Genomic DNA, 22589 nt, shown 5'->3' with positions numbered 1-22589 from the left:
TTTGTTAAAATTTGCCAAAATTTAATTTGAACATTAAGAGATCTGAATAATAACCGCTTAAATCACAATCTTAATATAAACAACATGTCATTCATTCATATAACACTTTATATCAGTAGTTTAATCGTAAAAAATTAAATACTTATATTTAAATTAAATTGTGTATTTTTTAATAACGTAAATGCACATAGAAGAATTTACGCCCATTACAGACATTAAAATCATATCGTAAATATTCACAAACATTTTCATCATTATAGCAATTTTTTGGTTTTATTTTGGTTTCGTTTTTTCTCTCTCTCATATATAATAGAAATATCCTTCTTGTATAAAATCATCCCATAGCATCAAAAAAGCATAATTTTGGCTTTTTAGTATTACATTAAAATTCTACTAGCAGCAGAATATTGTATATATCAACACTTATGATTCTTTAGAGAGAAACACAGGAACTAGCACCGTGCGGGGCAAACTAGAATATAACAAAAAAAAAACAAAAAAAAAAACAACATACACATATTTTTCATTCCTTGTTCCGAAACATACTTTTTTCTCCATCTTTAAACACAAGTGTTCTCACATTAACGTTTTGTAAATTTTTCCGAAAAAAAAAATGTTTAAAAAAATATTAAAAAAATGCCAGTGAGGAATCACTTAATATCTTTACAAGGATAATTTAAATAACATTATGTAGGTACGTATGTACTTATTTATGAAAAAAATTATAATGCTTAACATTATGTAAATAGTTTATTTTTTGAACGCTGAACTTTTCTATAAAATATGTGAAGAGAAAAAAAACATTTTTTTTTTTTTCATAAAAATTCCAAGGGATTTTTAATTTTTTGTGTTATGTTGGGGAAATTAACAAAAGTACCTAAAAAAAAAAACTGTTCATGTTTTGTGAAATGTATCTTATTACTATTATGTGTATGTATGTATTGATAAATTCATATATGTACAGATGTGGTCAAAATATATGCCGAAATATGTTATATAAATTGGTTGATACTTTGTTAAAAGTTATTTTTCTACACGGTTAACTTTTCATCTTTATTTAATAAAATTAAAACTTTTCATAATTTTTGGGTTTTTTTTTCCTTTAATTTATCATAAAAAGTAGATTTTAAATTGAGCATTTTTGTATAATAGAGAAGTGAATTTTCCATTTTTAATTTTAAACATTTTGTTATTGGCTCTTAAATATTAAACTATAAAAATTTTTATATTTAAATTGTTGCGAATTTTTTAAAATCGAAAGAAGTATTTGCATCTTAAGAGATGAAAATGTTAAGAGATTGAATGTGTAGTTAATAAAGAATTTAAAATAAGAATTTTGACAAGGCAATTAATATATAGCGCCTAATATTTAATAGATGATTCGAATTTGTTGGCTGAGTGCCATTTTGATCCATTTGAAGTTTAACAACATTTTATTTCAACTCTAATCGTTTAGATTTCATAAATTTTTATTAGTAGCTTTATTATTCAGTAGTTTTAAGGGTTTGAATATAAAGTTTCGTTCACTTTCGGTGAAGGGATCAAGAGTTATAGTAAATTAATGGAGGTGAACCAAAGTAACATCTGAATATTTATAAAACTAAATGAGATAGGAAAAAACGGATTACATGTTGTGAAAGGCCATCCTTGAAAACATATGAAAGTGTTCTTAAATGAAAAATTACAAAAGTGGCGTATAGATCAAAATAGCACTCGAGCAAGAATTTATCAAAAGAAATTTTTAGTAACAAAATTAAATATTTATTTTATATATTACTACGCATAACGGCTGAATTAAATTTAATTTTTTTTATGTGCATTAAATCATAAACTTTCTTTCAAAAATGAAAAACCCTCTCTTATAGAAAACATGCCCCAAAATATTAGAAATTATAAAAATTTTAATTTTATCCGTATTTTGTTAGGTAATAGAAATTCATCTTCTAATCAAATATCATGCTGTTACCTCGGAAACTAAATGGCGAATCTAAAACCGAAAACGGATTTGAAATATCCTAAAAATTTTGATTGCCCGCGTTTTTAATGTAAACAAAGTTCTGTCGTTCATCCAGCTTTAATATTTTGCAAGATGATCTTGGAACAAAATATCTTGGAAGGTGCTTCTGATTAACTTTCTTTTTACCAAAATTTTTTATTTATTTATATGACAAAGTCATTTTTTCTCTAAAAGTTTTTAGTATTTCATTTCACTAGAACTTATTAGAAAAAATTAAAATATTACAAAAGTCTTGCCAAGCAATTTCGTCCAATTAAATAAATTTTTTATCCATTAATATTTAAAAATATTCAAATAAATATTTCATTGAATTTCACCAAAAAAAATAGTAGTTTTCTAGGTCCCATCGCAGACCCTAGTCAATATTTCCATATTATTAATACATACCACAGCTTATAAATAAACTTAAAGAAAAACCGCATTATTTCGAGACATTTAATAAAAGTGTTCCGGAATAATTTTTTTTTTTCAAATACAAATACCAACACATGCATATATATGAGTGTGTAATAATATATTAATTGTGTTTTAAGCCCAACATACCGGAATATACTTACGAAATACAAACAGCATACCGATAAAAATCTTTATTCTTAAAATCATAAATTTAAAATCGGCATTCATACTTATCACACTATTTTTATACCCGCATATATGTACTAATATGTGAAATATGTGGTCTTTAAATATTGTTAAGAATAATTTTAGTCAAGGACTAAAATAAAAACAATTCCATATGAAATTTAAATTCAAAAAATAATGAAAAATAAAAATAAAACCAAACATATTTTTCTCATTCAATAATGTTCACAATTTAATTTTCAGATCCACCTGAAATCACCGTTGAAAGACCAGTTGTATTTTCTGGTGAAGGACATGAAGCAATGTTAGTATGTATTGTACATGGTGAAGCTCAACCAGAGGTAAGTGTTTTGTTCCTTTTTTTTTAAATATGTTTTTTTCTCTTCTAACGCTTTTGTTTGTATTTTTCTTGTTTTTTTGTTTAAAAACAATATATTCAAATCAATTTTCCGAATAAAAACAAGGAACTATTCAAAATATAAAAAAAAAAAGGATAATAGACATTCTATTGTTAAAACGTAATTCTATTGTATGCAAATTATTTTTACCCCGTTTTCACACAAAAAAGAAAATGTTTCTGAACGCAAAAAAAATATTTTTCTTTCCTTATTATTTTTTTTTTTTTTTGCTCTTTTGGAAAATGTGAAATGAATTTCATTCAAAGGTACAAAAATTTAAATGACACGTGAATTTCATTTCAAAGTGAAAATATTTTAGGATATTTGAAATATTTTTATATCTTTAAATATTGAATAAAATTTCAAAAGTTTTCATTTATTTTTGGCTATTGTTTCACAACATCGAGCAATTTTACTCAATTTACATATTGAATACTTTTATTATTTCACGTATATATATATTGTATTTCAAAAACAAATATAGATTCCTTGTATAGATTACTCGTATCTTCCGATACAATAGCACAGTACAATCTAACCCAAAAAAAAAAAAAAATTTTAAGGATCCCGCTAAATACGAACAGATATAGTCATAAAAATCATTAAACCATGAACACGGATCACAAACCATTTATAGCCTGCAATTTTTATGTACGCAAACTACGTGTGATAGGGTTACGACATGTAAAATAGAAAAGGTTCAATATACAGAAGGTACAAAAGTGGAAATAAAAAATATTTGTTTTTTTTATTCTTTAGAAAGAAATAAAAGAATTTTCAGGTCAAAAAATTTCTATTTAGGATCCAAAATGTTTTAAATATCAATAGTTTTCTAGTGTTTTCTTCTTGTTGGTAAAATTCATTTTACCAACAAATAATATGAAATTTTAAATAATTTCAAAAAATAAAATTCAATTGAATGAATAGAAGGACATCAGTTAAGTGCTTCTTCAATTGGATATTTAATGAAGTAATTTAATAAAATAAAGAACAAAGCGTATAAGATTATAATAATTACATAATATTGAGTTTCATAATATGCATGTTCTTGGTTATTCTTGAATATCCTATTAATGCCCTATACTTATATAATTTGATATCCTCTTTGTTCTTTTAATTAGTTGTAAATTGAGTAATAAAACACAGCATATATTTAGAATATATTTGAGTATAGCAATTGAGACTAATGAACAGATCCCAATCAAATTGCATATAAAAATTCTTTGTTTTACTTTTCTTATATTAGTTTTATATAACACTGATGTAATTTAATATTAATTGTTAGAAAACTGATCTCATTCCATAATAGATTGAGTATGAATATTCGCTCTTCAAATCTATTCCTAATTCTTTTGTTTAAAATTTTCTTAGAATAACTTTGAGATCTATGAATTAAAAGTGTTAATATGTTAAACTAAAACTGTATGAATGAAATTAATGGCCCGAAATCTAATATAACAACATTGTAAAATGAAATTAAATTTAAGTTTCTGGTTATTTGGCTTAAAATTCATCGAATAACTTCGAAAGTTTTCCATTTGTAAAACACTCTATACAAATGTGATTCGTTATTAATTCGATTTGGAATAATAATAATTTTGTAGTTATTTTAATTATTATTATAAAATAGCTTGTAACTAACATTCATTTCTGTCCAAGTAAAATAACAATTATTTCTATAAGGTTTGGGTTAGCAGTCCAACTTACAAATGCGGATTAAACTACATTATTTATTGTTATATTAAGAACCATGTAAGTAACGTTTTGTGCAGTCACCAATAATCAAAGCCAATGTAATTTACAGAACTAAGTCGGCATTTATATAATGAACATTGTTTGTAGATTTTATTTGATAATAATTGAATTGATGTCACAGATAAAACCAAATCTATGAACAATACTAAATTTGCCTACAAATCTGAATTTCAGAATAAGTTCTAAAATTATTTTTTACAAGAATACTGAACAATTTGAACTATATTTATCTAATATTATTGTAAGACCTTTAAACTCTTTAACAGCGAAGTAACTTACTGTAATTCCAAATTTCTTAAAAGACATTAGAAAGAGTTTTGTTAGAAGTACCTAGAATTATTTAGAATGTAAACGGCTTGTGTTTCATAAACTATTTTCGTATAAAAGCCACAATATTTTTTAACAAACCTATATTTCTACCTTAAATACCAATTTTAAATAGCAATCCATAATATTCCATGTTTGTTTGCTTAAATTATTTTTACTCAAAAGCAATTCACAGGCACAATAACATGCTTTAATACCAGAAAATTTTCATATAGGCATAAAGTTTTTTAGCAAAAAATAATTGCCGAAGGTGAAAATTCAACCCAAAAATATGCAATGAGTTTATATTTTTTTTTTTTGGTTTTGTTCAGAGAATAATCATAAGTATAAGAATTGTTGGAAAAACTTTAAAATATTCTTATATTTTTTGTGTGTTTCAAATTTTTTTTTATATTTTTCATACATTTAAAGATTATGCTCGCATCATACTTCTTATATGTTGTTCCAAAAAAGTCTATAGTGAAAATAGACACTGGTATGGACATTTTTTTTCTTCTAAAATTTTGAGATCATTTTAAGCTTTAAAAGAATTTTATTAAATGAGAATAATATGACATTTAATTTTAAAGGTAATTCTTATATCTAAGGTTCTGGATCCAAAAAACATGCCTTTAATGAATTGCTTTTTGTGGGCATTTATAGGATCAAACAAAATAACATGCTAATTGTTAAAAATATCATCAAAAATGCGCTCTGGTAACTTTCTTTAATCGTCTTCTTTACCTTACGTTTCGTTTACATTCTTCTAGAATGATTCCGTTTTTTCTCTGAATTTCATGCACAGCTCGATTTTCTTTTAAATTGTATTTATCAAATTCACATGTAAAAAATGTTTAAAATGAAATGGAATATCTTACGAAATTGCATTTTTGATTTATTGAGGGTCCGAGGAAACAACAATCGATGCTGGTATTAGGGACTCATTGACAATTTTGCCGAAAGCTTAATCAAGTTTTTTATTTACATAACACAAATATTCCAAGAACTTAAATCATAGGAATAAAATTTAAAAACCATTGCAAAAAATTTTTAGAAACCGTTTTAAAAAAAAAACTTGGCAAAAAAGCATTAGAACTGCGGTTTCCAAAAATTAAATAAAAAATTTTCAAATAAAAATTGTCATCTTAATATTAAAGATTTAGAAAATCATATTTTAATAGAAAAAATTTAAACAAAAATAAATATTTCATCTAAAACTTTAAGGGCAATAAAATTATAAAAATATTCTAAATTATTGCATGTCCTTATTTTCCTTAACAGATCAGCTATTATTCTTTCCTTCTGAACAAGCAAAGCAAAAAGAGAAAAAGTCCGATAAATTTAAAGATTTTTCTTGGAATCTGGAATTTTTTCGAATTTTTATTTTTATGTTTTTTTTCTTTTTTTTTTTTCTTTCCTAATTATTTTAAGAATAAAGAAGAAGAAAAACAAAGAATGAAAATTATGCCATCTGTATTGTTGTTTTAACATTGTAGATTTTATATTTTTGAGAAAAAATTGAGTAGGTGGTTGGTTGAACACCGGAGTGTGGGGAAGTCGACAACAGAATAACGTGAATTGGAATGAAAACATGACTAATTGGAATCTGTTGTAACATTGCTTCAAATCTGCTTGACAATTTTTATCATGAATTTTTATTTTTTTTATTTTTTCTCTCTCTTTTCTGTTTTCAGTTCATTAATTGTTTGACATAAAACAGACAGATGTTTTACGAATAACTGTAAATTTGATAAAACACACTTAAACGGTAAAAAAAAAATTCTAAAAAAATATAAAGGAAAGACGAAAATGACCAGAATTTCTTTATTTTTTTTCCTAAGTGTTGTTGCTATATACGAATTTATTTATTATTATGATAATAGGTGGCCATAAAAATTTATTTGCATTTTATATTTATTGTACAAGTCAGAGTGAATTATCCTGATGACATTGGAATAAATTTTTTGATAATTTTTGTTAAAGAAAATGGAAAATAAGTAAAAATTTATCATTTTTGCAAAAAAAAGAAAAAAATCCCTACGAAAATTTCTTATATTTTAAGATATTTCACAAGTATATAAGAATATTACTTGTATGTATGTGTATTATATTTTTATCCATGTTATATTTATATAAATAAAGAAGAAATTTAATGTGATATACAATGTAATTTAAAATTATATACAGACAATAATTGCCAATAAGTAGATTTTTATTCAAAAACAATCCTGGCAAAGAAAGAATATTTTGCCTTCAAATTTAAGAGTATTATAAGCGAAATGGAATTTATTAGAAATTATTTCGAATGAATTTAATACCAAAATAAATAACAGTTTTGATTTGATGGGTAATTAAAAACCAATATAGGATTAGATATTAATATTAAGCGGCGGTCTATTCAACTACACATAGAATTTTGACGGCAATATATTTGGCATTAAAATATTGTTACCAACTGTCGATAATACAATAAAGTTATTGAAATGCTCAAAAATGAAATGTGTTTGTTGTTTTCTATCTAATATCATACGCAAGATTCATTTGTACTCCTAAAAGTATGCAAATTTTTGTTTTTTGTGTGTTTTTGTTCTTATGGTAGCTTTTAAATTTTAAAATTAATATTTTCATTAAAATTATTTTAATAGTTTACACACATCAATAATTACTAAAAAGTGAACATTTTATTCTAAAATATTACCGACAAATCGCAAAAATTACTCATATTCTTTACATTTTCCGCATTATGATTAATATTTTATTTCACAAATCTAATGCTTCTAAAGTTGGATATAATAAAAAATTCTCTAATTGGTTTTTTAAATAAATAACAATGATTTTTAACAGGAAATGTGCTTTCTATTATTAACTATAAATTTTCAGTTAATTTTCTGTGAATTCATCAAAGTTAATTTCATAAAATACACGCACGCTTTTATAGCGAAAATTTTAAAATTAATTAGTTTTCAAAAAAAAAATTTATTTTGCACGAAAATTTCAAAACACATCTTGAAATTTTCATTAATATTTTTATAATAATATTATATGCAATATGATAATTAAAAAAACAAAATTCAAAGAAAATTCAATTTTCTATAAAAGAAAACACTCAGAAATTTTCTTTATACTAAAATTCAAAATATTTCGCAGCAATTAAAAATTTAATTTTAAGTATAATTAAGTTAAATGAAAATATTAAATAAAATTTCATCAAATCTTAATTGTATTCTTTAAATTTCCTTTAAAATTTAATTAACTTACCCACTTTTATTATAACAACAATATGTTCAACTAAAACAAAAATTGTACAAAAATACAAAAACATAATGATTTCCTCATCATAAAAAGAAAAACATAAGAAAAGAATCAATGAATCCCCAATGAAATTGATTTTCTATAACAAAGTATTACAGGAAAATGACAAAATAAAGTCTTAATGACAATTAATTGTGATAATTGAAGCTTTTTAAAAACTATATATAGATATAATATGTAGCTAAAATGCACTTACATATTATATATACACAAATGACATTAGTATTATTAAGTACTTAAAATCAAAACCATACATAAGGTAGAGAAAACTTTTATACAATTATATACATATAATTTTAGTATATTATATACTAAAACTAATTTTGTTATTGAAGTGGATCCTTAAAGTATAAAGATTGTGCATAAAATAATTACAGGAGTCCTTACATTTACATTCATGTAAAATATATTATACAGGAATATGTATGTACATGTTGAGATACATAAACATGTAAACTATTTTATATTTTCTATTACCACATACCAGCTAGATGCATAAAAATTCAATGTTATACTTTTTATCATCATGATTCTATTATTATAGAAGTCGAACATTTAACAATAAAAAAAAAATTTATTTTTTATTTTCATTTTTTATTACAAAAAAATTATGCCATGTCTCTTACATAACTCTACTAGTTTTATATGACTCCTTTTTTCAACAATATACATATATGTACATAATAATGACCTCATCTTTATATCACATACTTACTTACTAACATACACAAATACAGAAGTATAAAACTATTCAATTCCATGCCATACAATATTTTTAGAACTTTTATTTTACCTAATTTTTCAAAGTGAAAATTATAAAAGTATACATTTTATGTGTATAATATTGTAATTACGATAGTAAATTGTATAAATTTTATTATAAGTAGATGTATATTATACATTGTGGAAATTTACGTGCAAATACGTACATACATACATATGTGTATAATTAATAATAGATTTCAAAGTTTAAGGTAAAATTCTATAACCATCAAAATCATTTGTTTGTGGTTATTGATGTTAGAACGCAACATATTGTATACAAACAAATATATTTGTGGAGTATAGAATGCAATATTTAAAAGAAAAATTGTTATAAAATTACACTATCAACAGGCATTTTGATTATTCTGATGTAAAAGGATTCACATACTTATGCACATATCTTTATGAATGGATTTGAAAATTAAAATACTATAACATTGCATATGTATAGAAAAAAAAATGAAAGTTTTTCATACTGCAACAATTAATTAAAATTTTGAACATTATGTAATGTAATTTTCTAATATTTTCTATTTTAAGAATTTATAATTGAAACATTATTATTTGTAGATTAGAAATACAAAAAGTGATCATGAAAATTTGGTATAAACTTAGTCACATTGCAAAACAATAAGTTATGCCGGGACTGTGCTACTTTCAGAGGAAAAGAAAATTTTAAATCACACCTGTAACCAAGGTGTGATTCCACCACATTCTTGACAGACAGTAACTGCTTGACAAATCACAAAAAAAGTGCAAGCCCAATAAAATCTCCCTTTGCCTACTGGCTACCAAGAAAATTCATTCTTTTATTGCCATTCATTCCAATAATAGATTTATTTGCAAACCGCCATTCCGAAATTTATGTCCTAGTCCAGATATCTTATACATATAGTTAATTAAAAATTATTTTCTTCTACCCACAATATAATTTTGAGATGAAATTAGTCAAAATTTACTCGTATATTTATTGCAAATTTCAAAACCATTTAATTTTTTTTAACATTTCATCAAATGGCCAGTAATTATAATATAAACAGCGAGGCTTTAAGAAATCCTGTTATTACCAATGATTTAGTAATATATTTTTTATTTTGATAGTTCTCAAACTAACAACTTTTATACAAATATTTCCTAATCATCGTCTGTAGCGTATACTAATTTTAAATTTATTCTAACTTTAAATCATTGTTATGTTGGCAATGCATAGCATTGCATTTGTCAGACTTTATTTTCTGCTTCAAAAATTTTCCCGATAATATTTTTAATCAAAAATAAATGATAACTATTTGAGATTGTAACTAATTATTAATTTTTATGCATTCTAAGTAGGTAATTATGACCAAAATAAGAATTAAATTTTGATTGTTTGCAAACCCATTATTTCATCAAATTTCGTTTTCGCAATCACAAGAAATTATTCATTTTAATAAATTCCATTTCTCTTATTTGCTCAATAGCTATATGTATATATAGCTAATTTGAGCATAAAAAAAAATTTTAAATTGAGTATTACAAATATTTACTTTTCACAAAAAAAAAATTTGTTTTCATCGAGGAATTTAAATTTCAAATAAATTTCTTTGCACAGTAAATTCTACTACAACTGTGTAGTGTTTTTTCTTCCTAAAAGATTATAACAATCAATCTTATATTCTCATCTGAAACTATATCAGATAGCTTAACTCCCTCAGTTACAATAATATAAATAGAGTTGCCAATTCTTTTTGTTTATTTATTTAACTATCAATTTGTAAAGTTCACTACACAATGTTATTATTCATATTTTATAATCAAAATTTTAACAAAAACCCAATATTATCCATGCCAGTATTCAGCAATGCTGATGCCGAAAATATTATCAACGTGTTCTCTCCAATCAAGCTTAGAATCGATGATTACCCAATGTCAGTTCCATTTAGAGGGATCGAAGTAGTAATTAGCGATTTATTTTTGTTCGTCGATATGACATAGTTTGTTTTCTGTTCATTTATCGAAAGTTTACGGTCTGTCGCTCAACTAGAAAATTGGTAAAGGTTTCAGTTTACTGTATTTTCAAGCTCACTTACACTATTCGCACTGTAAAGAAATTAGGTATCGTCTGCAAATATATTATACTTGGCCACTATTCCTCATCTCGAAATATTATTAATATACAGTAGATATAGTGTCCATTCAATCTTAGAACCTTGCGGCACTCCATATTCCAAATAGTTGCTACTGCTCACATATTCATTAACTTTTTTTTTTGACTCTGTTTTGAAGGTATCTCTTTAACAAGTCGTTGGTATTTCCTCTAATTACCACATCTTCCCGTTTGTTTATCAGCCTAAAATGGTTGACTGTATCGAAGACTTTTTTCATATCGACGAAAATTGCTGTGAAATGCTGTTATTGTCATTCATGTTATTATCTTTATATTTTGCAACATTTCCACTAGGGCTGCCTGGATGTGGATAGAAGCCGATTGAAACCCATATTGGTACCTACCAAAACTTATTATATAACTTAAAAATAATAAAATATAAGTAAAAAATAAAAATTCGAAACGATTTTTAACGTATTCCACACAATTTGTTATTATGGTAATCCTAATTTAGAATATATTTTTAATAGTCGTCCAATTCCGAAGTATTTGAAAATTTTCCTTCGATATTCAAAATTTTATCAACATCCAAACATAAGGTTATTACTTCCTGTACCCTTTACCGACATTATTTTCCATACTTATTTAAAGACATACCTATACATTTATATTATATAGCAGACGAACATAATATTATACTTATGTATTTGGATGCATGCAATTTGATCGATCAATTTGGAAATATGTACATAAAGAACTAAAATTCAAATAAAATTTTACTATAAAATTTATTATCAGTTTTTCCAATAATTTTCCATTAAAAATCTTTCAATAAGAATAATCTTTATGTTTATATTATATATACATATGTATGTATGTATTTTACAATAACGACGATAATATGATAACGATGATGATATAATTTAAAGCATAAGTATGTATACAGTTAAAAGTGGGAGAATATTATTTGTCCAAGCTATTATTATATTATTTGCTCTTATGTACAGTTCAACAGCTCTTGTAATATTTACTCAAATACTTAAATGATTTTTGGTTTTATTTTATCAACATAATGTATATACATTTGTATATATACATATTGTATGTATTCGTATAGTATATTCTCATTCGTATATTATATTCGAGTACATTATATTATACACTCATATAGTCCCATTGGAATTTATCTTACTATATTTTTTGAAAAATTGTAATACTGTAGGTATGAACATACATAAATAAGTGTTAACTCTGTTATGCATTTTATCCCGAAAATAAAATTTTTATTTGAGATTTTTTTAAAATTAAAATATATACTCGTATTATGTGTGTATAGTAATTTAGATATTTAATAGTTATAAATAATAAATAATTCTAGCTTTGATTCACTTTTAAATTTATATTCGCACTTGAAATAGAAAAATAAATTTATCAAATTTTTGTTTTTAAAATTTATTAAATTTGTAGATTTAGATTTTATAGCTTATACTGATTGGCTAGATGGTTACAATTAATTTTAATTTGGTTGATTAATTTTTATTCGAAACGTGTTTGTTATTGAAATCAAATGATTTCTGCTTAACCACTTCCAAAAAGACCTCCGTGTAGTTGATCCGACGGTAAATTTAACGCAAATTAGAAACAAAAATAACAAAAAATTCTTCTAAACTTATGAAACGGCCTGTGGACGATTGGTGCTTATTTAGTTTTACATTTATATTAAAGAACATTTTAATGAAATATGCAATGTTAATTGGGTTGAATGTGAAAAAAAAATTTGCATCTTTAAAAACAAACAGAATTCGTAAATTTAAGCGGATCGCAATGCGAATTACAATCGAAAAAATTTTTTCATATAATTTTTCTGTTTAATTTTTCACAGAACCTTATATTTATACTTGAATCTTTGAAAGTACAATTAACAAAACTGTCACAATTGCTCTCTAATGCATTATAGAACACACAGTTTGACTTGCATATTAAGTAGGTGATGATATTTTAAAAATGAAAATAAGGTTTTCATAACCAAAATCACTTTATTGGAAATATCGTAATGTGCTAGAAGCTAGAGGAAAAATAATTAAAATAATTTTTCTATAAAACATACAAACATACGTTTAGGTAAAACGAGTAGTCTATAATACTGGATAATTGAGAAAATTTTAGCCAGCCTTATATGGCAAGCAAACGTATATTTATATAGTTGAAATTGAAGGGGCAATTAAAACTGTAAAATAGTTATTATAAATCATAAAATAACTGTTTCACAAAAATTTATTTTAATATAGAGGAAATTAAAAAATTATTATAAAGGAGTGATGAAAATAAATTCAGTGGAAAAATTTACTAATTTTGAAATTAAACGACAAAATATAAAATTAACTTCTACTTTTTCTAAGAAAATTTAATTGAATTTTCCTTTTTTTGACATTTTTTTTTGTGTTGTGATGTTTTCCTTTATTTTGATTTATTGAAACGAATGAATTTATAGGACAGATGAAAATTGAATTATAAATTTTTTAAATGTGTTAAATTTAATGTGTTGGAAGCATTCTACTGCCATAAAACTCTAGTCACAAATAAAAATTTTTCCAAATTTGATTTTAATTTCAATTGATTTTTGCCTCGAGAAATTTGCTTTAATTTTCTAATGTGTATTGAATAAGATTTTTGGAAAAACAAGAAATGTTGGTAAAAGATTTTGTTTTTAATTACTAAATTTTAAAATAATTAATTTAAATCCACTGACTAGGTTTATTGTGTCCGTTTGGATGTTAAACTTTACAAAATTTTTTAGGTTTTAAATTAAAAAAAATGTGGTTGAAATTTAAAATATTTGAACTTTTTAATTATCATTATCTTATGAAAATTAGGTCATACTTACTTGTTTATTGGATTTACTCAATTTCCTTTCTTCGTGATTTTCCTGAATTCCTTAATTCTGATATCAATTTTAAATACTCAACTCATTTGTGCGTTCCCGTACCTTGGTTAATCTAAAATTCTCTAGTATTTTTTTAAAATTTAATAGAGCAACTGAACCATTATGGATAAGTTCAAACAGTATAAGATTTTTGTTTTTGTTTTTTTTTTCTGCTTAAACAAATTAATTAACATGTCATATACATAATTCCTATATACATTCATATATAACTAAATTTTTATTCGTTCTCCTACAAAAATTCCTCTGTTAGATTCTAACTTCTGCTAAATAATAAAATATATGTTTGCATGTGCATGTATTTTCTAAAAAGAAATTCATATTTTCATATAAAAAAAAATTTAAAAACATGCTAGAGAAAAATTAATAAATTACCATTTTTCCGTTCTTTCTGTGTTCTCTCTTATGTAACATTGATCCATATTTTATATTCTCATCTATCATGACAAAAGCTTTTAAATCTAACTGCAATTTTTTTCAATTTATAATAAAATCATTAAAAAGTCATAAGAACGGAAAGAAAAAAATTTTGCAAAGCTTGCTTATGTCTTTAGACTGCTGACTTATAAAATTTGTCAAACGATTTAAGTGCATCCACATTACACAGAAAAAAAAACAATTCCAAATTTCTCATCTTCCTTCACTTTTCCGTTCCCTTTTTTAAAAAGTACCAAAGAGAGTGAAACAATTTTTAAGCATGTCGGAGAAAAAAAAAACTTCTATAAAGTTGTCATAAGGTTTTTCTTTTTATATTCCTGAGGCTGACGTTTACGATGACCAATTTGTTTCTTTTTCTCTCACCTCCCTCGTTTGTCTCTATTGTTCAAAAAACAGAAGAAAAAAAAAAAAGAACTCTTTTTATCCTGAAAGTTATGGCACAAAACGAACTTTCACAAAAATTTTCTATTCCTTTTTCTATCTTCAGTCTATAGACCAGACAGAAGGTCAGCATAGAAAATAATGAACAAAAAAAAAAAGAAAAATGAACGCAAAATAAAATATAATAAAAAAAAAACATTTTTTAAAAGGATTTTTTCATAAATAAATTAAAATTTTTGAGTTTTTCTTTCTCTTTCTCTCTTCAGAACTCTCCAGTTTTGTCCGAAAAACAAAAAACAGGAGGAAATTCATAACATTCTTCTTTTATACAATCCATAAAAATAATAAAAACGAAAAACTTATTTTAAAGGACTTTCACAATATGAGTAAATTTTTAAAATTCATTCATATTAAACTCGATGCTAAAATAACTAAAAAAACACAACAAAAAAAAAACTTTTGGTCCTTAAAAATAAAATGAAAATAGAATTTTTTTCTATGCACAATTCATAAAAAACAATTTTGTTTTATTTTAGAAAAGGTTTTTACAAAAAGTCTGTAGTAAATTATATGTGAAAGGATAATTGAAAAAGAAGGACACCAAAAAAATTTCTCTTAGAGGTGAAAACTTTTTTTTTTCTCTCTCTCTCTCTATATACACGTATAAGTAGAACTTTTTTTATCTTTTGAAAGTTATTTCAAGTAAACCGCGCATAATTCAATTTGAACAAAGAAAAAAAAAGGAAAAAATAAAAAAAAAAAAAATTCTTTATATAAATATGGGAAAAATTAGGTTAAAAGACTTTAAAAAAAAAATTCATAAATATTTTATGCATGCATACTTTGTAAATTTTTTAGTTCTTGTTATTTTTATATGTACCAGAAATTCAACCAAAATTATATACGAATTAAGAAGCATATTCAAATTTATTGAATTAAAAAATAAACACACAAACATAATAGCACTCTTGTGTATGGTCATGTGAAATTTTATTTTATACATAAATAAAATATTTTAAAAGGAAATTAAATATACAATTGATACGCACGTTTATTGCTTATGTGATTTTAGGCCCATATACGATTATTCATTAAAATTATTTATGTGTACCTAAATGCTCTACTTAAAATCAATGAATATAAAATTTTATTTAAGGTGATTAGAAAAAATTTCTTTCTCATTTTAATTTATTGAAAAATCGTTAATAGAACATGATCCTATAGATTTTAATTATATGCACGTATACAATTTGGTGGAAATTTCTTTCATTATGTTAATTCGTTAAATAAACCCCATACATTATTGTGTTTAGAAATATTATGAGCAAGTGTTTACAAGTCTCTGACTCTAAAGTATTATTAAACTTATTTATAAGCAAACTCACTTTCACTTTTATATTTAAAGAGAGTAATAAAATTTCTTTTAGTATATTAGTATTTATAATGCATTTCAATATTAATAAATAAATTGCAGTATTATTAAAATGTTAAAAGGTCTCTGAGTTCTCAGGTCCTGATAAAGCGATACGGAAAAAACTATGTTTCTTATTTTCTATATAGTATATATGTGTGTATAATAATGTGCATATAAAAATGAAAGTATGTGTCACTCTATACACTTTTACGCTAGCAATTCGATCACAATAAAACTTGCGAATCAGTCATATATGTTGGTCATACATATTGCTCATTTATATTGATGGCAATGCAAGTTTGTCCAACATGTTAGTCACACATGTTGATCATGCATGATGTTCAATTGTGTTGATCGAGCAAGTTGACCATGCTGGCGTCACAAGCACATATTGGACTTGCGAGTCGGTTATGGCATTTTGTCATACAAGTTGGTCATGCATGTGGATCATACATGTTGGTCATGTATGGTTAATCATGTTGTCTATGGAAGTTGGTCACATATGTTGTCGATGTATGCTCATACATGTTTGCCATGCATGCTAATCATGCAAGCTAGTCATGAATTATTAAATATCTGTGTGCCGATCAATCTAATCTATGCAATTCCAATCTATGATCGAAGGTTAGTTAGTATTTTGCCAAATTATAAATTTCGAGAGTTGATAGCTTTGTCCTTATGCACATACAGCATTTTCTAAAAAAACTTAACTAAAGAATTTTCTACATATATCAAAATATTTAATATAAATTATAAAAATTATAAATAAACAAATTTTGCTAAAACTTAATTTGAAAAGATTTGAATTTGTATGGAAAATCTATTTGAACTAAATATTAAAAAAATGCTTTTTATACCCGTACGAACGTATGTTCGAAGGGTATACTAAATTTGCCTTACCGTTTGTAACGTTAAGAAATAACGGCGTTAGATATAGACTCAAGTGTATGTTTTTGATCAGCGTCAAATTCAGTGTATGTTTTTGATCAGCGTCCGTCCGTCCGTCCGTCCGTCCGTCCGTCCGTCCCAACGATAACTCAAAAACTTATTGAGCTAAGTTCACCAAATTTTCACAAATGATTTATTGTAGTAAGTGCCAGAACCCTATTTAAATTGGACGTGATCGGGGTACCGGTTCGGGTAGCTGCCATACAACTTCAAAATTTATTTGGCTATATCTCAGAAACTATAAAAGTTGTGGTATTGAAATTTCACACAAACGAATATATTAGTAGGGCCAATGTGTGTCATAAAAGTCGTTGAAATTACTTGGCTCCTTCTGGTACCTGCCATACAACTTCAAAAGTTATTTGACTATATTTCAGAAACTATAAAAGCTGTGACATTGAGATTTCACTCAAGTGAATATATTAGTAGGGCCGATGTGCTTGATAAAATTCGCTAAAATTTCTTGGCTCTTTCTGGTACCTGCCATACAACTTCAATAGTAGTTTGGCACAACCAGTATTTTGAAAAACACATAGTACTGAAATTTTGCATAAATTAATATGGTAATACGGCAACTTAAAGTCATAGTCTGCCCCATAGTTAGTTATGGCACATTAGTTATTCGCACATAGGATAACAAATTCGTACGGGTATCACAGAGTTGACAAGGTCAACTCTATTTTTTTTCTCGTTTTTAATTATTATTTCCTGTATTTATTTAATATTTACATAAAATATATAATTATAATTAAAATAAAATTATTTCAAATTATTCAATGATAAAATTTCAATTAATCTTGACTTTAATCCGACTATATAATAGTATTCAATTTAAAAAAAAAATCATAATAATAAATTAATATGAACGAAAGAAAAAAAAAAATTATATAACAAATTTAAATACAAAAAACAATTAAAAAATGACTATTAAACACGCACATTTTAATTATAAGATTCGTTCACAATTTAATATACGAGAATTTTTACTTTATTATTTAAAATTGATTTTAAAATATTTTCATTTTTTTTTTCTTTATTTTCATTTTTTCTTTAAATTATAAATATAAATAACCGTCAATCAAAATAATTTGTACGATATTATAAAAAATGTATATAATTTTACAAAAAGCTGATATCCTTTTTATAAGTATGTGGAAAACGGTTGAAAGGGAATTATTAAAAAGTAGGTTGACAATATTTATTAATAAAAAATCGCTCACAAGTAATTTTAAATTAAAATGATAAAATATAAAATTATACGGTTTGGATACACTCTTTATATTTACATATGTATGTATGTATTTTGTACTTTGATATTTACATATGCAAATATTCAGGTGCATTATACAGTAAGTTATTTTGTAATAAACCTGATTATCCTTACACACGAAATATTTTTGTTTTGCTTGTTTTTTGTTTCTGGTAAAGTACTTTGTATTAACAAATTGAATCCTTTGTTAACATGTCATTTTGTAATATTGAAAATAAAAACTTTAATTTATGTCATTAATAAAATAAATATACACAAAAAAAAATGTATGCATTTCAACAAACTTTATGGATAAGTAATAAAATTAAAGATTTTATACAAAAAAAAATCTTTATTGAATTAAATTAAACACATTGTCATTGAATATTATATAGAAATATAAGGTGTGCCATAAACAGGAAATAATTGGAAATTTTGAAAAGGTTTAGAAAAAGTACAAACGAAAATAGTTCTAAGTTGGGTTATCAGTAAAGATTTAGAAAAAAATTCAGGAATTTTGAAATATTTTTGCATTCTGCGGTGAGAAGGATTAGACTACTCCTGAAGTATAGTATTTAATTCATTGGAAATAACTCCAGGTTCCTAGAGGGTTTCTAGGAACTCCAGGTTCCCAGATGGAGCAGAAATATTATAGAGGTTGTCTTTATGGATCAAGCTGGCCTTATAGTAGGATTTTGGTTTATTATTTTACAAATAATAATTATCACAAGATAAAGTGTGCATCGAGTCCGGATCTGAAAGAATCAATAATTATTTATTTTAACATTTGTTCTAGGTCTTTTGATATTTTTCGTAAAAAATTGCCTGGTGTTTTTTGGTCACACTTTATTAGTTTTCACTATTTGCATGACATTTACCATATGGAAAACCTTCTGTTAACCTCTAAATGGAATATATAGAAAAATGATTTAATAATAAAAAATTTTAAAATATTTCAAACGTTTTATTTGTTTTATAATTATTTCGAAAAAAATTATTAATATTAACATGCGAATTAAAACCGAATCTAAAGCGTAAATTAAGTACTGGAAATAATAAAATTCAGAATTGATTCGACTTTGAATCGTATGCTACAATTGATCATTTTTTTTAAATAGTAATTACTTTAAAGAATCGCCAAATATATGAATTGTAAGTTATTATAAAATATTCAACTGCCATAATATGTATTGAACAATCTATATAGTAAAAACATTTCGAATGGCACAATATAATTAAATACGCGGAAAATCCCAAATAATTCGTTGATTAATTAACATAAAAATGAATAAAGTGGTTCTTTTTTTAATAAATATAAGAATGAAAGTTTTTAATTTCATAAATCTGAAAGTACACAAAATTAGTATGATCATTGATTCAGAATGTAATTGTACCCACAGCAAATAAGCTCATACTATAAGCCCCTACTCTAAATGATATTATAATGTGTATACATTGAAATACGATAATAATAATTCGCACTGAAATTTTTTATTATCCTCAAAATACTATTCAAAAAAACTCGAATCATTATTCAACCATTCAATTTATTTTAACTTTATATTTTATTTTTCATCTTTATAATCCTTAAATGAATCAAATAGAAAAAAAAAATAATTTATATAATCAATTTAAAAGAGAGTTAAATAAAAAATAAAAACAAGTAAAAACGTTTCAGTCGGTATAAACCGATTGAATTATACCCTGCACCTTTCGTTATTGTGTAGCAATTACTTGAACCTCTAAAATCATTCTATAGAAACTTCACGGACATGTCTGACCTATAATTGGACATACGACTGTCAAGTTTCATGAATCTGACCTTATAATTTTTCCAAATATTTAAAATTAGCTTTTGGAGTTGTATGGTAAGTACCTGAACCTGCCAAGCAGTTCCACCAAACCTTCACAAATATATCTGATCTATAATCGGACAAACAACTGCCAAGTTTCATGAATCTGACTTTATTATTTTTCCAAATATTAAGAATAAGCTTTTAGACTTGTATGGGATCTACTCGAACCTGTAAAGCAATTCCACCAAAACTTCAGAAATATATGTGACCTATAACTCAACATACAACTGCCAAGTTTCATGAATCTGACTTTATTATTTTTCCAAATATGTAAAATAAGCTTTTGGAGTTGTATGGCAAGCACCCGAACCTGTCAAGCAATTTCACTAAAACTTCACAAATATATCTGATCTATTATCGGACACACAACTGCCAAGTTTCATGAATCTGACTTTATTATTTTTCCAAATATGTAAAATAAGCTTTTGGAGTTTTATGGCAAGTACCTGAACCTGTCAAGCAATTCCATCAAAACTTCACAAAAATATCTGATCTATAATCGGACACACAACTGCCAAGTTTCATGAATCTGACTTTATTATTTTTCCAAATATTAAGAATAAGCTTTTAGACTTGCATGGGAGCTACTCGAACCTGTCAAGCAATCGCACCAAAACTTTAGAAATATGTCGGACCTATAATTGGACACACGACTGCCAAGTCTAATGAATTTGACTTTATTATTTTTCCAAATATTTAAAATAAGCTTTTAGACTTGTATGGGAGCTACTCGAACCTGTCGAGCCATTCCACCAAAACTTCAGAAATGTATTTGAGCCATAATTGGACACATGATTGCCAAGTTTCATGAATCTGACTTTATTATTTTTCCAAATATTTAAAATTAGCTTCTGGAGTTGTATGGCAAGTACCCGAACCTGTCAAGCGATTCCTCTAAAACTTCAGAAATATATTTGACCTATAATTGGACACATGACTGCCAAGTTTCATGAATCTGACTTTATTATTTTGCCGAATATAAAAAATTTGCTGTTGAAGTTGTATGGCAGCCACCCGAACCAGTGCAGCTATCCCATTATAATTTTTATAGCATGTGTAGAATATAATTGGACACATGTATACAAAATTTTATATTTATACCTTTATTAGTTTTTGAAATATTTAAAATAAACTCTTTGAGTTGTATGGCAGCTACCCGAACCCGTTGTCCGAATTAGTCCAATAACAATAGGGCTCGTCCTTGGCACAAAAGAAAAAACTTGTGAAAGTTTGGTGTCGATTGCATTATTCGTTTTTGAGTTATCGTGCGATCGGACGGACGGACGGACGGACGGACGGACGGACGGACGGACGGACGGACGGACGGACGGACGGACGGACGGACGGACGGACAGACGGACATGTCTAAATCGACTCAGAATTTTACGCTGAGCAAGAATATATATATATGTCCATACCGCAGATGACTCCTTCAAGTAGTTACAAACTCCATACCAAAGTTAATATACCCTTCACGAAGTGCAGGGTATAATAATTTAACTGCAAATCGAAAACCAAAAAACCTATTTAAATGGACAAAAGTGTATAGTCACTCACATACACAATCGAAATTAAAATGTCAAAGGAATTAAATTGTATAATAAGCGAAGGAAATTTTGAATATTAAATGATATAGGAAAAATGTATTAATAGCTATACAAATACATAATGTATATATGTACAAAGAATACGTGTATTCAATGTCGTGTTAATTATGAAAAAATATTAACGTCACCGCAATAATACCCTTATAAATTGATGTATCACTAGCTATTTATTCTATATGCAGACGTACATATTATATTTAAGTACGCATCGAAGAAATTTCCCCAACGGGCATTGTATAAACATAAAACAAGAAATTACACAGTTTAAATAGAAGGGTTTTATAAGTTTGTTAGGTTTTTTTTCTATTTATTTTCAAAAAAAGCCAACAAGTTTTTACACAAAAAAAAAACGAAAACTTTTTCAATCTTCAATTCTTTTCGAGATCTTTTCCAGAAATTTAACTCATTAACATTTTTATAAATGTGTTGTTGAACGGAGCAGCGTGGAAACAATATCATACATTTAAATTTAGACTAGTTTTCTCGGTTAGTCAAAAAAATAATTATTACTAATGTTTCCAAAGATTACGATCA

General features: G+C 25.4%; 1 protein-coding gene across 1 annotated transcript in view; it reads left to right on the top strand.

Annotated features, from left to right (window-relative positions):
* Window positions 1-22589, top strand: part of LOC129614143 (lachesin) — a 151284-nt gene that overhangs the window by 88223 nt on the left and 40472 nt on the right. Inside the window, exon 5 of the mRNA XM_055528559.1 lies at window positions 2843-2940. Coding sequence (XP_055384534.1) covers window positions 2843-2940 — 98 coding nt within the window. The remainder of the gene's footprint in view (window positions 1-2842; window positions 2941-22589) is intronic.

This window comes from Condylostylus longicornis, unplaced genomic scaffold, assembly GCF_029603195.1.
Source record: "Condylostylus longicornis isolate FDR11 unplaced genomic scaffold, ASM2960319v2 ptg000104l, whole genome shotgun sequence".
Taxonomy (NCBI): Eukaryota; Metazoa; Arthropoda; class Insecta; order Diptera; family Dolichopodidae; genus Condylostylus; species Condylostylus longicornis.
Note: the sequence above shows the minus strand (reverse complement) of the source record. Positions and strands in the feature narration are given on the sequence as shown.